The sequence below is a fragment of the Mus caroli genome, chromosome 7 (genome assembly GCF_900094665.2).
Source record: "Mus caroli chromosome 7, CAROLI_EIJ_v1.1, whole genome shotgun sequence".
NCBI lineage: Eukaryota > Metazoa > Chordata > Mammalia > Rodentia > Muridae > Mus > Mus caroli.
In genome coordinates, this window is record NC_034576.1 from 82,655,491 (window position 1) to 82,670,053 (window position 14,563).

The following is a 14,563-nucleotide window of genomic DNA, read 5'->3' on the forward strand; positions in this document are numbered from 1 at the left end:
AAAAAAAAAAAAAAAGAAAGACAGGATCCAGATCCCTGGCTCAGTGAACCTTTGTCCTCTTGGGTCAGATGCCAAAGTCAAAAACACAGACACAAGCGAACTGGCTCCCTGCTGGGAACTAAAGGCAGACAAGGCTGGCTCCATTAACATACCCAAGATGCCACTGGGATCTTCAACCCAAGCTACAGAATTTCACTTTAGGCTAGAGCTTAAGTGAGAAGGGCCCAAGACAGTCTGCTGGACAGACTTTGCTGAGTTTCTTGAAGCCTCTACTGAGAACTAATCTAAGGACCGCTTGTCAGATTTTTTTTTTTTTAATTTAAACCTATGGCGGCATAAGCCAGTTCTAAGGGTCTCAACCTCATCAACAGATAAACGCAGCCTATGACAGCAGCATGTGAGTGCCACACCCCCTCCTGGAGGGTAGGGAGGGCATAGTCATGATCACATGAGTGTATTCACAGAATTAGAAAACACAGGGCCTATTTATTCACATGGCAACCTGGTGCTAACTAAGCTTTGTTGACACAGAGATATTAAGATGTGAAACCACTCAGGGAGGGAGGGGGAAAGGGGCAAGAAGGAGGAGGAGACTGGAAAAACAGGTAACAGAGCAAGCAACACTGTTGTCAGACTCCAAGGATGCTAAAGATTCCCAGAGGAACTAGGGGCAGGGACCTGAGCCCACACCAGCTAGGTCCTCTTGCTCTGCCCTTGAAACTGATGGGTTTCCAGCCAGATACTAAAGACTGAACCTGCAGCTTTGTATATTCACCCCAAACTCTCATTCACTAGACCACACCCCTAGGATGGTTTATACAAGAATGGCTCCCCTAGGCTCATATATTTGAATACTTAGCATCAGAGAGTGGCACTACTTGAGAAGGATGAGGAGGTGTGGCCTTGCTGGAGTGGGTGTGGCCTTCTTAGAGGAAGTATCTCAATGGAGGTAGGTTTTGAGGTTTTAAAAGCCCACATCAGGACTAATCTCTCTTTCTCAGCCTTCAATCAGGACAGGGAGGGCTGTTAGCTACTTCTCCCGTACCACACCTGCCTGCTGCCATGCTTCCCGCCATGATGATAATAGACCAAATCCCCCAAACTGTAAGCAAACTCCAACTAAATGCTTTCACCTATAAGAGTTGCCTTGGTCATTATATCCCTTCACAGCAATAAACCAGTGACTAACACAACCCATCCTAAAAAGTCCTTTTCTTCCTTCTTTCTTGATGCTGTGGATTGAATTTAAGGCCTCACACACGTAAATAAGCAAGCCCTCTACCATCATCCAGGTGGTGGATTCTTCTTGTTGTTCAGTTTGGGTTTTAGTTTGGGAGTAGGGTGACAGGGCCGCACTGTGCAGCTTATGTTGACCTTTAACTCTTTACCAGGATTGCCTCAAATGCAAAACCAGGATGGCCTCAAATGCAAATGTTTTTCTGTCTTTGCCTCCTGAACATGGCGATTACAGGCATCAATATCTCCACACCTGGTTCAGGTAGTTGTATTTTTTTAAAATATCCATTAAGTGACTAATATTTATAAAAAAAAAAATCAGGAGAGGGACTAGAGAGATGGCCAGGCCGCTGTTCAAGAGGGCCCCTGTTTGATTCCCACCCATCTGATGGCTCACAGTTGTCTGTAACACTAGTTCCAGGGGATCTGATGCCCTCTTCTGACCTGCTTTGAGCACCAGATACACACAGGTACACACATAAATATACATGCAGGTACAACATTCATATACATAAAGCAATTTTTATTTCAATCACGAAACTAGACAGATGGCTCAGAAGGTAGAGTACTTTCCTTCCACAGGACTCAAGTTTGCTCCTCGTACCCAGATCAGGCAGCTCTCAGCCTCCTGTACAAATTAGTATGTGCTCAATACCCCTATACACACATAATTCAAAATAAAATAAGTGAGGAGAGTGGGATTGGGAATGTAACTCAGTATGTTTGCCAAGTATTTACAAGGCCCTGAGTTCAGTCCTCAGCACTGTATAAACTGGGTTTGCAAGATCAGCAATTCCAGGTCACCCTTGACTACATGTAGAATTCAAGGTTGGCTTAGGTTCCAAGTGACCAACAAACAAGCCAAGGAGAGTTCACTCCTCATTCTTTTCGTTAAGATCGAGGGTAAAATATCAGGAGATAGAACCCGGTGTGATGCCGTAGTCATGTGACCTTGGCATTCAGGGGGCTGAGGCTAGAGGACTGCCTGGAGTTTGAGGCCAGCCCAGGAATGGAACTTAATAGTACTGCATTGGCACAGCCTGGGCAAAGCCCTGGGTTCCATCGCCAGCACTGGCAAAAGTAGACACAAAAGAGAACAAAAGCCAGTGTCACATTCAAAGCAGGAACAGGAAGAAGATGCTCACACAGCCCGTTGTCGTTCACAACAAGCAAAAGGTGGTGTCTAGCAATGAGTGAATGACTGAATACATAAAATGTAGTCTGTACGTCTGTGAAATACTCTTCAGACTTAGAAGAGGAAAGAAAGGAAAAAGGAAATCCTGTCACATGTTTCAACACAGGTGAGCCCTAATGACAGTATATAACATAAAACATGACAGTTTTGCTGGGCATGGTGGCTCACGCCCTTAATCCCAGCTTGGTCTACAAAGCATTGTAGGACAGCCAGGGTTACACAGAGAAACCTTGACTCAAAAGAAACAAAGACAAATAGTGTAGGATTCTACTTACACAGGTGCCTAGAACAGTTAGTGGTTCTCAGCCTTCCTATTGCTGAGACCCTTTAACACAGTTCCTCATGCTGTGGTGGTCCCTACCTGTAAAATTATTTTCATCGCTACTTTATAACAGTAATTTTGCTACTGTTTTGAATTGTAATATAAATACTTTTGGAGATAGAGGTTTACTAAACAGGGTCCCAATATTAAAGCACAGAGAAGTGGAACCTTATCTGCCAGAGGCTTAAGGGAGGCAGAACTAGGAAATTACTGTTTAGTAGATACAGAGTTTCAGTTTTGCAAGATGAAAACGTTCTGAAGATGTCTGCGGGCGGCAATGGCTACAAAGTAACAACGCTGAACACTACTGAAGAGAGGAGGTGGTGGAAGGCAGGAGGAAAGGTACCAATGATCAAGATATATTGTATGGATGTAGTAAGTGGCTAACGCCTTTAATCCCAGCACTCGGGAGGCAGAGGCAGGCAGATTTCTGAGTTCCAGGCCAGCCTGGTCTACAGAGTGAGTTCCAGGACAGCCAGGGCTACACAGAGAAACCCTGTCTCGAAAAACAAACAAACAAACAAAAAAACAAAAAAAAAAGAATACATTTAAATACACCGTTAAAATAAAAAGAAAACGCCAAAGACTAGATAAAAGATGTAGGGCCAGAGATATCCCAGCCTGAACACCTGATTGAACTACCTGGTGGAAAGAAAGAACCAACTCCTGCAAGTTGTGTGTGACAGGCATGCACACACACACACACACACACACACACACACACACACACACACGAGCAATGTAAGAAAAAAAAAAAAGATATTCTAAAAAAAAACCCCAAAACTTGGCATGGCTAATATTTACACCAAAATAAAAATAGTAAGACCCCCACTCCGTCTTAGATCACAGCCTGTTTTTTTTGTTTGTTTGTTTTTTGTTTTTTAAGATTTATTTATTTTTATTATATGTAAGTACACTGTAGCTGTCTTCAGACACTCCAGAAGAGGGAGCCAGATCTCATTACAGATGGTTGTGAGCCACCATGTGGTTTCTGGGATTTGAACTTCGGACCTTCAGAAGAGCAGTCGGGTGCTCTTACCTACTGAGCCATCTCACCAGCCCCACAGCCTGTTTTGAAGAATGAGTTACTCCTGACACTTGAAAGCAAGGAGAGCTGGGCTGATGGGGGCTTCCCTGGTCCAGGCCTGACCTGCACCCTCTAGAACTCCCCAGGTCTCGGGGACTTGAGACCTTTTTTTGTTATTTAGTTTTGCAAACCATGCTCTGCCCATCTCAAAGAGACTAGGGGTGACCAACCACACCACAAGAAATGGGCTGGGGCAGGGGGCGGGGGGAGAGGGTAAAGTGAACCACAAGAGAATCAGTAACAAAAAAGCCAGACTCAGTAGGTGTCTGTCACACAGTGGAGAACCTGAAGAGATAATGTCTCAAATAAGGAGGAAGGGAATTGGTGAAATCCACGGTTGACCTCTGACCTCCAAAATGACACCACAGCTTATGTATGCCCATGTCAGGAGGGAGAGGAAGAAGATAAGGGTCATGCGAACACTAGAAGTACCATGCCTTTCTGAAAACTTCCAAAGTGACAGCTAGCTTGAATCTCCCAAGGGCCTAGGTCTCATGATCACTGTTGTAAAAGATAAATAAATAAAACATGGCAGCTGAAGAGATGGCTCTGAAATAAAGACCTGACTGAACTTGATTCCCAACACCCACATCTGTCAGCTCATTACCATCTAGAAAATTCAGTGCCCTCTTCCGGCATAGCCAGCACCAGCACATGCATACCACACACACGTATGCACATAAAAATTAATCTCTATTGTTGGAGAGATGGCTCAACAGTTGGTTGCTCTTGCAGAGGACCTGGACCTGATTCCCAGGACCTGTATGGTACCTCCAGATGCAGGGAATCTGACTCCTTCCTCTGGCCTCCACAGACACCAGACGTGCATAATGCACATACAGGCAAGCAAGCCTTCGTCTGTGTGTGTGTGTGTGTGTGTGTGTGTGTGTGTGTGTGTGTGTGTGCTTTCTCTGGCTGTCTTAGAAGTTGCTCTGTAGACCTTAAACTCACAGAGATCTGCCTGCCTCTGTCTCCTGAGTGATGAAATTAAAGGTATGCACCCATCAAAGAAAAAAAAATTTTTTAATAAAATAAAATTAAATAAATGAAACTTTTAAATTTTTAAGTAAAAAATAGATTAAACATAAATCTGATTGCAATACACCTGTGAAACCCTATAGGACTTTCTTTTTCACTCAAAGTTCTCAAAAATGGCCTACAAGGAGGGCTAGAGAGGTGGCTCAGCCGTTAAGAGCACTGACTGCTCTTCCGAAGGTCCTGAGTTCAATTCCCAGCTACCATATGGTGGCTCACAACCATCTGTAATGTCTAAAGACAGCTACAGTGTACTTACATATAATAAATAAGTGAATCTTTTTTTTTAAAAGGCCTACAAGTCGAGGGCACACCCCAGCATTGCAAAGATCGAGTGGGTGGACACATTTATAATGCCAACATTTAGGAGGGTGGAGACAGAGGAATCAGAAACTCAAGGTTATCCTTAGCAACTAGGAAGTTCAAAGCTTAGCCTGGGGAACATGTGACAGTAAGTGTAAGGCCATGAACTGAAACCTGAAACTGTCCACCACAAGGATTATCAGGGTGGGATTTCTTTTCTCTTCTTTTCTTTTCTTTCTTTTCTCTTCTTTTCTTGTTTTGTTTTGTTTGGTTGTTTGGTTGGTTTTTGTTTTCTAAGACAGGGTTTCCCTGAGTAGCTCTGGCTATCCTGAAACTCACTCCATAGCACAGGCTGCACCACCCAGCCAGAGAGGCATTTCTGTAAGATATGACACACTAAAGCAGCAGTAGAAAAAAAAAAAGCTGGAGGCTGGTGAGATGGCTCAGTGGATAAGAGCACCTGACTGTTCTTCCGAAGTTCTGGAGTTCAAATCCCAGCAACCACATGGTGGCTCACAACCATCCGTAATGACTCCCTCTTCTGGAGTGTCTGAAGACAGCTACAGTGTACTTACATATAATAAATAAATAAATCTTTAAAAAAAAAAAAAGCTGGTGCAGAATAGAGCCCTTAGGTCCATTTGTCCACGCCCCTGTCCTACAGAGAAAAAATGCAAATGAAAACACAGATCTCACAGATTCCTCCCACCCCCATCTCCATAAGGAATATAAATATACTCCAATATCCACAGTGGACATCTGGAGCCGTGCATAGCTCCACACTCTATCTGTAATGTCCTGAGCATACATGCTATGATAAAGTTTACCCTACAAATCAGGCATAGTTAGTGCTTAACAACAACAGTAACATGAATGTGTTCTCTTTAAAAATAAAAACAACCAGCCTGGTCTACAAAGTGAGTTCCAGGACAGCCAGGGCTACACAGAGAAATCCTGTCTCAAAAAAAACCAAAAAAAAAAAAAAAACCCAAAAAAGTAAAAATAAAAACGAAAACCTGCCCCTGCCCCAGACCTCAGTGCACAGTGCAAGCAGCCCTGGTTCCTGCAGGCCCCTCCCTCCTCTTGTATCTAAAGCGTTAGCTTCCTCCCAGGCTCCAGCTTCATTCACTTGGGTCTTTCCTGTCCGCCCCATTCAAACCGTCCCATACACCTTACACCCTCTTTGTTTCTTCTCCTTAGCTCTTTCAATATTTTCTACAGCTAGTACTCTCTGTGCGCAAGTGCACTGTAGAGAACCTTTAGAGGTCAAAGGACAACTCCTTCCACCACATGGGTCCTGGGGATCAAACTGTCACCAGGCTTGGCAGTAAGTGCCTTTTCCACTGTGCATCTTTCTGACCCTTATCCTTAGTCCATTACTATGTGTCACATTGGCCAACTAACTCTTTAGGTGCCAGTCTCCTCCCTGTTAGAATTAAAACCCAAAGACAGAACTCTTCCCCGCTCCCATTCCCAGCTCCATCCGCTACATCTTGCATGGAATCTGACCCACAAAAGGAAGAAAACACGCTAACATCATAAAGGAAGGGTAAATGTACATCAGGGCTACCTGGACTCACTTCCTATTTTGATGCACGTGTTCCCTCCATTCCTGCTGTCCAGGGCCATTACTATACATAAGCATCATTCTCTCTCATGTGATGGGCATCATGCCCAGAACAGCTCACAGAATAGATGAGTATTCGTAATCTGGGCTGGAGGTGTGACTCAGTGATTGAAAGCATGCCTAGCTAGCATCTGTGAATCTCTGGGTGGGGGAGAGGGGTACACCCGGGTGTGACGATACATGCCTATAATACTACCTACTAAGAAGGTGGAGGCAGAGGGAATCACATGTTTTAAAACTAGCCAGAACAATTTAGTAAGACCAGTTTAAAATAAAGTTTAGAAAGAGCTGGGGGCTGCAAACTTATCAGAAAGCACAGGCTTGCCACATGTGAGACTCTGACACATTTTACATAGTAAAGACTCCAAAGCAAGCCACAGACCCTGACTCCATACAAGGAGCTGTGCCCAGAGTCTAGCAAAGTAAAAGATAGAGTGAGCCCATGAGGCCTCAGCTAAAGGTGAAAAACTTGGGGCAGCCAAGTCCTTCTACGGCAGTGGCTCTCAACCTTCCTAACGCTGTGACCCTTTAGTACACTTCCTCATGTTGCGTTGACCCCCAACCATTAGATTACTTGTTGCTACATCATAACTGGAAGTTTGCCTACTATTTTGGATCATAATAGAAATATCTGATACCCAACCCCAAAGAGGTCACAATCTACAGGTTGAAAACCGCTGTTGTAGCTCTAACACAAGCCCCGAAACCAGTTCTGAAAGAAGCTGTGCCGGGCATGGGCAGCTGGAGCTTCCCAGCTATGGTCGAAACAAGGCTCACAGAAGAACAGATAAGAACTAATTCCTGGGTCTGCAAAACTTGACAAAGGGCCTGTGGGATGGTGGGTAAAGGGAAACGGAAAAGGCCCACTGCACAAGGTTGTCCTCTGATCTCTGTACTGTAGCAAGCACACACACACACACACACACACACATACACACACACCCCACATCTATCTCTCTCACACATACATAATAAATAATAAAGTTTTGAAAGTTTAAAAAGGCGGGGCAGTGGTGAAGCTCGCCTTTAATCCCAGCACTTGGGAGGCAGAGACAGGTGGATTTCTGAGTTCGAGGCCAGCCTGGTCTACAGAGTGAGTTCTAGGACAGCCAACACTATACAGAGAAACCCTGTCTCGAAAAACCAAAATAAATAAATGAATTTTTTTTAAACCCTGATAATCAGCCACTGGATAATTTATTCTTGGATCTTGGATACTGGGACTATTTGTCCCCTCCAAGTATACAAGACTGGCAGGGTACCTTCCTGGTCTAGCCACCAAGAATGCCTCAAAATGGGGCTGGAGAGATGGCTCAGCAATTAAGAAGCACTTACTGTTCTCATAGAGGACCCCAGTTCAATTCCCAGCACCCACGTGACAGCTCACAACCATGCCTAAGTGTAGTTCCAGGGAATCCACTTCCCTCTTTTAGCCTCCGTGGGCAAATAGGGTCACAGGTGGCATACATACAAACAAATTCAGGGAAATTGATACAAGTTAAATAAAAATCAATGAGTCTTTAAGTATCTATCTAAAAAGTTAAGGTGAGGAAATGACAAAGTTTCTAACCAGGAGTAGAATAAAGGGAGTCTAAGTAAATGCTCTGTCCTCTGGAGAGGCCGAATCTCTTCCCAAGGTCCAAGTTACAGGGGCCAGCAAGCGGCTGCTGGAACTTGCAAGTGGGAACCAAGGGACAGCAAAGATATTGGACGGTATTGGTTGGTTGGTTGGTTGGTTGGTTGGTTGGTTGGGTTTGGTTTGGTTTTAATCACCTCCCCACTTGGAGACCTTCAGAAAGGACCTTCCACTGGCTGCTTTTTTTAATGTGTATCCAGATTGGGGGTGGGGGTGTGTGGCTCATGCCTTTAATCCCAGCACTTGGGAGGCAGAAGCAAGCGGATCTCGGAGTTTGGACCAGCCTGGTCTGCACAGCGAGATCCAGGACAGCCAGGACTATACGGAGACCCTGACCTCAAAAAACCAAAATAAATAAACAAAATGGGTATCCAAATTCAGGATCCCAAAGTAGCCTTATTTTCTTGTTAGTGCAGTTTCTTAAGGTAGTTTTGTTAGTTAGTTAGTTAGTTAGTTAGTTAGTTTTGGTATTACCATTACCATTTTACCAGACTCCTCAAAAGAGAGAAAAGATGAAAAAGAGGAAAACCACTGAATGCCTTTAACTTCTACCATATTTTGCTGCAAAGCTGCCATATGTGGATCTTGAAGGCCTGAGGCACTTGATGGGGCTTCAGAGGTTAGAGGCAGATCCCAGAAGCACAAAAGCATGTCCCTTTCTCCTTGGCAAAGGGGAGTGTCAAGGGCCCCGCCCTCTCCCTCCTCCTGGCCCCCAGCTTCGGTCAGCTGCTCCCACGGTGAGTTAACGATTACCACTCTAGCCAGAACAAACCCCATAGCCAAACCCACCCCCTCTTCCTCATTCCTTTGGCTAACCCCAAGGGGTTTTGAGCCAGGTCAGGATAGAATTTCCGTGGCAACAGGCATCAAAAGAGGCCACCAAGTGCTCTACATTGTTCCCTGCCTTTTGTAGCAAGGCGCTGAGTAGCAAGGGTATGAAAGATGCCCACATGCCAGGTTGGGCAATCTGTTAGTAATGGAGACTCTAAAACCCTGATTATTTTGTCCGGAGTTGCGCCTTCACGTCTAAGAAGTAAGCTGAAGCCAACGCAGAGATCTCATGGGAACGACTGACTGCAGAAAAATGACAATATACGTGCAGTGTCAGGTCGCCACAGCTTGTATGCCAGGCAGGACCCACTCACATGCAGCAGCTCGTGGTTGGCCCAGCAAGGGGCCAGGAGAGGGCCCAGACTGAGCGTCCTGCGCAGCGAAGGGTGGGGGAGTGGCAGCGAAACAAAAGCGGGAAAAATGGAAGGGCATTCCTCCAGCTGTCGAGTAAAGGTTCCAAAAATAGCTGACGTGGGCCTGTTGGAAAGGAGGGACCAGAGTACGCAGGGATTGGAGAGAAGGGGAAGTGGAGGCCTCTCCTCCTCGCCTTTGTCTGAGCCCGGAGCGCGAGGTGACCCTCCTCTGCCTAGGGCTGCAGCAGGCCGTTCCAGCCCCTCTTGGTCGCTTGTCCTCTCCAAAGGTACAGGGCAGTCATGATACCCCACCCTGGGTCCAGGTACCTCTGGAAATGCTCTCCCGGAATACCTGGAGAACCCCAGCCCTGATAGGACCCAGCAATCCCACCCCAGGCCACCAGCTGCTACTATCCCCTGGGTCCCCACCCCTGCGCCTGCAGCGGCCCAGGCGCCCGGGGCGCGGGAGCTCGGTGTAAGGCCACCTCCCGGTCCTTTGTAACCCGCACGCCGCCGTTCCCCGACCGCCGGCGTGTCGCGAGTGGCGCTCCAGGGTCCCCCTCCCGGGACGTCGCCACGTCGCAGCGCTGCACGCGAGCCCGCCCCCCGGTGCGACACTCACAGTGGCGTCGTGGCTGCTCCGGCCAGCTGGGAACAGTCAGTGCTGCCGGTGCCCAAGTCCGCGCTGAGCCCGAGGCTCTGCAGAGCGAGCTCACAGCCCGCAGGTAGCCGGCCATCCCGAGCACGCGAGGTCCGAGCGTGCCGCTGCACCGGGCTGTGCGGTGGGGACTCTCGGCTGGCCCTGGTGGCTGGGACCCAACCGGGGCGGAGCTGCAGAACCTGCCGCCCCATTGGGTCTCACCCGGGAGAAGGCGGGTCCACGGTCAGGGCAGGAGCCTGCTCGACACCCTTGGGCCTGTTCCAGAGCTCAGGCGGCCCCAGCGCTGAGCCCGCGTTTTCTGGGAGCCTCCATATATCCTCAAAACAGCAGGCACCGGGGAGACCCATCGGGCCGCGGGGAATCACGGCTGCAAGACTCCCCGCTTCCGTTAGAATGTCAGCGGCAGACACGTCGCCTTAGTCCCCTGGGTCCTTTGCGTTTAGCTGAGGACCCGAGGACCCGAGGCGCTTTCATCAAGACAATTGACAAACTTTGCCTTCTTGAACCTAGACCATGGCACCTTGGGTCTCCCCCAGGTAGCGTCCAGTTGGGTGGACTAACCAGGATCGAGAATTGAAATGCCAAGTACGGTGGAAGCAAGAGGATGAGAAGTTAGGCTACATACCAAGTTCTAGACCAACCTGGGCTATATGAGACGCTGAAAAAAAAAAAAAAAAAAGGGTGGAAATCCTTCTTCTCTTCTTCTGCTCCTGACTAGGCCAAACTCCTAGCCCCAAAGTCCTTCATCATGGCCGAATCTGTCTCTTCTGGGCATAAGAGTGCCTGCCAGGAGACTTTTTTTTTTTTTTTTCTGCCAGAAGACTTATGTGACATCTGTGTGTAAAGGTCTGAGGTATGTTCATCCTTCATAGCACAACCACTGCCCAAGTTAATTATATTCTATGCTAGTAGTTATGTAGTCCTGAAGGAAAGCCCATGTCTCCTATATCCTAGGCAAAGGTCCAGCCACCACCCAGCCCAACAGCTCCTAGTTTACCTGTTTGCGTGGGAAAACAAACAGAAACATACAAGCTAAATCCATCACTGTTCATTTTCTTGAAGTAAGGGTCACTGAAGTCTGGGTTTTGTGTATCAAAAATCACAAATCCACCCCAGCTCTCCCAGTCACACCAACTCACTCCAGATGAGAGCAACCTTTCTGCCCTGTGCTCCCAGCTTCCCAACCCAGCTTCACAGCGTTGCCAGGTGGAGCTATGCCAGGAAAGTGGCCTTGAACTGCCAACATCAAAGCTTCCCTCCTGGAGTCTCAATCCATCCGAGTCACAGATTTGGTTCTGGGATCCAGTACAGAGAGTATATGCAAAGGAGAGACATCTGGGTCCTCCAGGGTCTGAGGAAAGGAATAGGAAAGTCTGGCCTGGGGCAGCATGTTCCAGAACAGTCTGAGAGCCCTTCTACTAGAGTCCCAATTCTCTTGTGTAAACACCGGTAAAGACCACAGAGGCTGCTGACTTGGGCTTTCATGCCATCCTGGAAATACCAGACCCCTGGACTTCAGGATCCACACGTGCAAGGTTGGAGAACAGACTTCCTAAGCGTCTTTGTAGACCGCTAGAGTATGAAGGTCAGCTACCTGTACTGCCACCGTGATTGCTGCTGAAGCACAAAGGGGCTTCTCCTACATAGCAGACTCCGTCTCAGAGTTCTGCCAAGTCACGACCCAGCCTCAGTGTTTGTCTGTGGACGGACCAAGGCAGAAGTCTTCATGTTTCTAGAACCATTCCAGGCAAACCTTCTAAGTGCAGCATCAGTTAGAATCAGTTGAGACAAGGTTACTTTCTTCTTCCTTTTCTTCCTCTTCCTCTTCTTGTCTCTCTGAGACAGGGTTTCTTCTCTGTATAAACCTGGTTATCCTGGAACTTGGTATATATCAGGCTGGCCTCAAACTCAGAGATCTATCTGATTCTGCCTCCCCGGTGCTGAGATTAAAGGCAAGGGCCACCACTGTGCAGCTGGCAAGGTCACTTTTTAAACTGCCTAGCTTGTTGTCTGCTTCTAGGAGTGACTAGATCACTCCTAGTGATCTGAGGCAGCTGGGTTTAGCAGAGCTCAGAGTGGAAAGGACACCATTTCAAAGTCATATAGTCAGGATGTAGTTCAAACCAAATTATCTGGCTGACACCCTAATATTTGCTTAAGGGGAGAAGAGAGAAACTAGGGACTCTGTTTTTCTTGTTGGGCACTCCTGGCCATGGTAATTTCTAAAAAATTATTAATTTATTTGTACAGTTGTTTTGCCTGCATGTGTGTCTGTGTACCACATGCATATATGATTGGTACTCTCAAAGCCAGAAGACAATGCAGATCTGGAGTTACAGACAATTGTGAACTGCCATATTGGTCTGGGAATTGAACCCAGGTCCTCTGGAAGAGGTAGCTCTTAACCTCCAAGCCATCTCTCCAGCCCCACATAGACATTTTTGACCCTGAAAGTTTTTTTCGTGATGATGGTGATTGTCTTAGTTAGATTTTTTACTGCTGTGATCAGACGTCATGACCAAGGCAACTCTTATAAGGACATTTAATTGGGACTGGCTTACAGGTTCAGAGGTTCAGTCCATTATCATCAAGGTGGGAACATGGCAGCATCCAGGCAGGCACGGAGCTGGAAATGCTGAGAGTTCATCTGAAGGCTGCTAGAAGACTGACATCCTCAGGCAGCTAGGAGGAAGCTCTCAAAGCCCACACTCGCAGTGACACACTTCCTTCAACAAAGCCATACCTACTCCAACAAGGCCATACCTGCAAACAGTGCCACTCCCTTGGCCAAATATATTCAAACAACCACACGATGTTTAAAGAAAATTGGGTTGGAATCTGCAATTTGAGGTTAATGAGTTGGAATGTTGGGCATATGTGTATGTATGTGCATTCATGCATGTGTGTACTCGTACCTGTGTGTGAGCGGTGGAGAATGCATGCTGCATCATGAGTGAAGAGATCAGAAGGCAGCCTTGCATGTTCTCCCCCTGCTACCTTGTCTGAGGCAGGGTGTCTTTATTGTTTGCCTCTGCTGACAGGCATTCTCCTACCTCTGCCACCCATCTCATCGCAGACACCCTGTAGTTACAGATGTGCACTGGCCTTAGGTAGGTTCTACAGAGTCAGCACAGGTCCCCACATTTGCATGGCCAGCCTGCTACCTGTTGAGTCATTTCCTTGGCCCCAAATTTTATTTTTGTTTGTTTTTCAAGACAGGGTTTCTCTCTGTAGCTCACTCTGCAGCCTAGGCTGGCCTCTAACTCACAGAGATCCATCTGTCTCTGCCTCCTGAGTGCTGGCATTACAGGCATGTGCACCACACCCAGCTAGCCCCACATTTTTAAAGTTAAACTCCATTTCACAATTGAATCTATGCTATATACAAGTTCTTGGAGGAAGGACAAAAATTACTCTATCTCCACAATCCTGTGTACAGGTGCAGTCGTCACAGATCCAGGGACAAGAAGGGAATCTCAAGAGGAGCTTCTTATATTATTATTATTATTACATTTTATTATTATTTGCTGTTGTTTTTAAATAAGATCTTACATAGCCCAGGCTGGCCTCAAACTTACTATGTATTGGAGAATGATCTTGAACTCCTTTTTTTTTTTTTTTTTTTCCCCGAGACAGGGTTTCTCTGTGGAGAAACCTCACTCTGTAGACCAGGCTGGCCCCGAACTCAGAAATCCGCCTGCCTCTGCCTCCCAAGTGCTGGAATTAAAGGCATGTGCCACCACTGCCCAGCTGACCTTGAACTCCTGATCCTCCTGCCTCCACTTCCCAAGCTGAGATTACCCTACTTCCATGAGGGGTTTTGATGGCACATGGGACATTCAGCATGGAGAAGGTCCTCTGTGATGGAGGTGCTTCCCTGGTAAGTGTGTATGTGGATGGAAGACCCGCCAAGAGTATGACAAAGTGGGTGTCTCAAGCTCTGTCCAGCCTACACTACAGGTGTTCTGTGGTGTGCTTGTAAGCAGACTATACAGGTGTGTTGGGAGGCAGGGGTTCACACCTGGAAGTGAGATCAGAGTCCCTGGTCCAAAGACTGGACCGACATGAGTCCTGGAAGACTTCCAAAAAAGGGTAGGACCACAGAGGTAGTGCAGCAGCTGCCTGAATGCAAGCCAGGCAGGAGAGGAGTCAGGGTGAGTCAGCCCTCCCCCTGGAAGGCTGGAGAACGCCATTATTAGAAAGTGGAAAACAGGAGGCGAGTGTTGATAGCTGAGGGAGCTATTTATGGTGATCTCCACAGCTTGTCCTGTGCCTGT

The 14,563-nt window shown here is 47.1% G+C and overlaps 1 protein-coding gene across 1 annotated transcript in view; it reads right to left on the bottom strand.

The window, feature by feature from the left end:
* Idh2 (isocitrate dehydrogenase (NADP(+)) 2, mitochondrial) overlaps window positions 1-10,431 on the bottom strand; it is a 21,435-nt gene extending 11,004 nt beyond the window's left edge. The window contains exon 1 of the mRNA XM_021166362.2: window positions 10,248-10,431. Coding sequence (XP_021022021.1) covers window positions 10,248-10,362 — 115 coding nt within the window. The 5' untranslated portion in view covers window positions 10,363-10,431. The remainder of the gene's footprint in view (window positions 1-10,247) is intronic.
* Window positions 10,432-14,563: the final 4,132 nt, after the last annotated feature.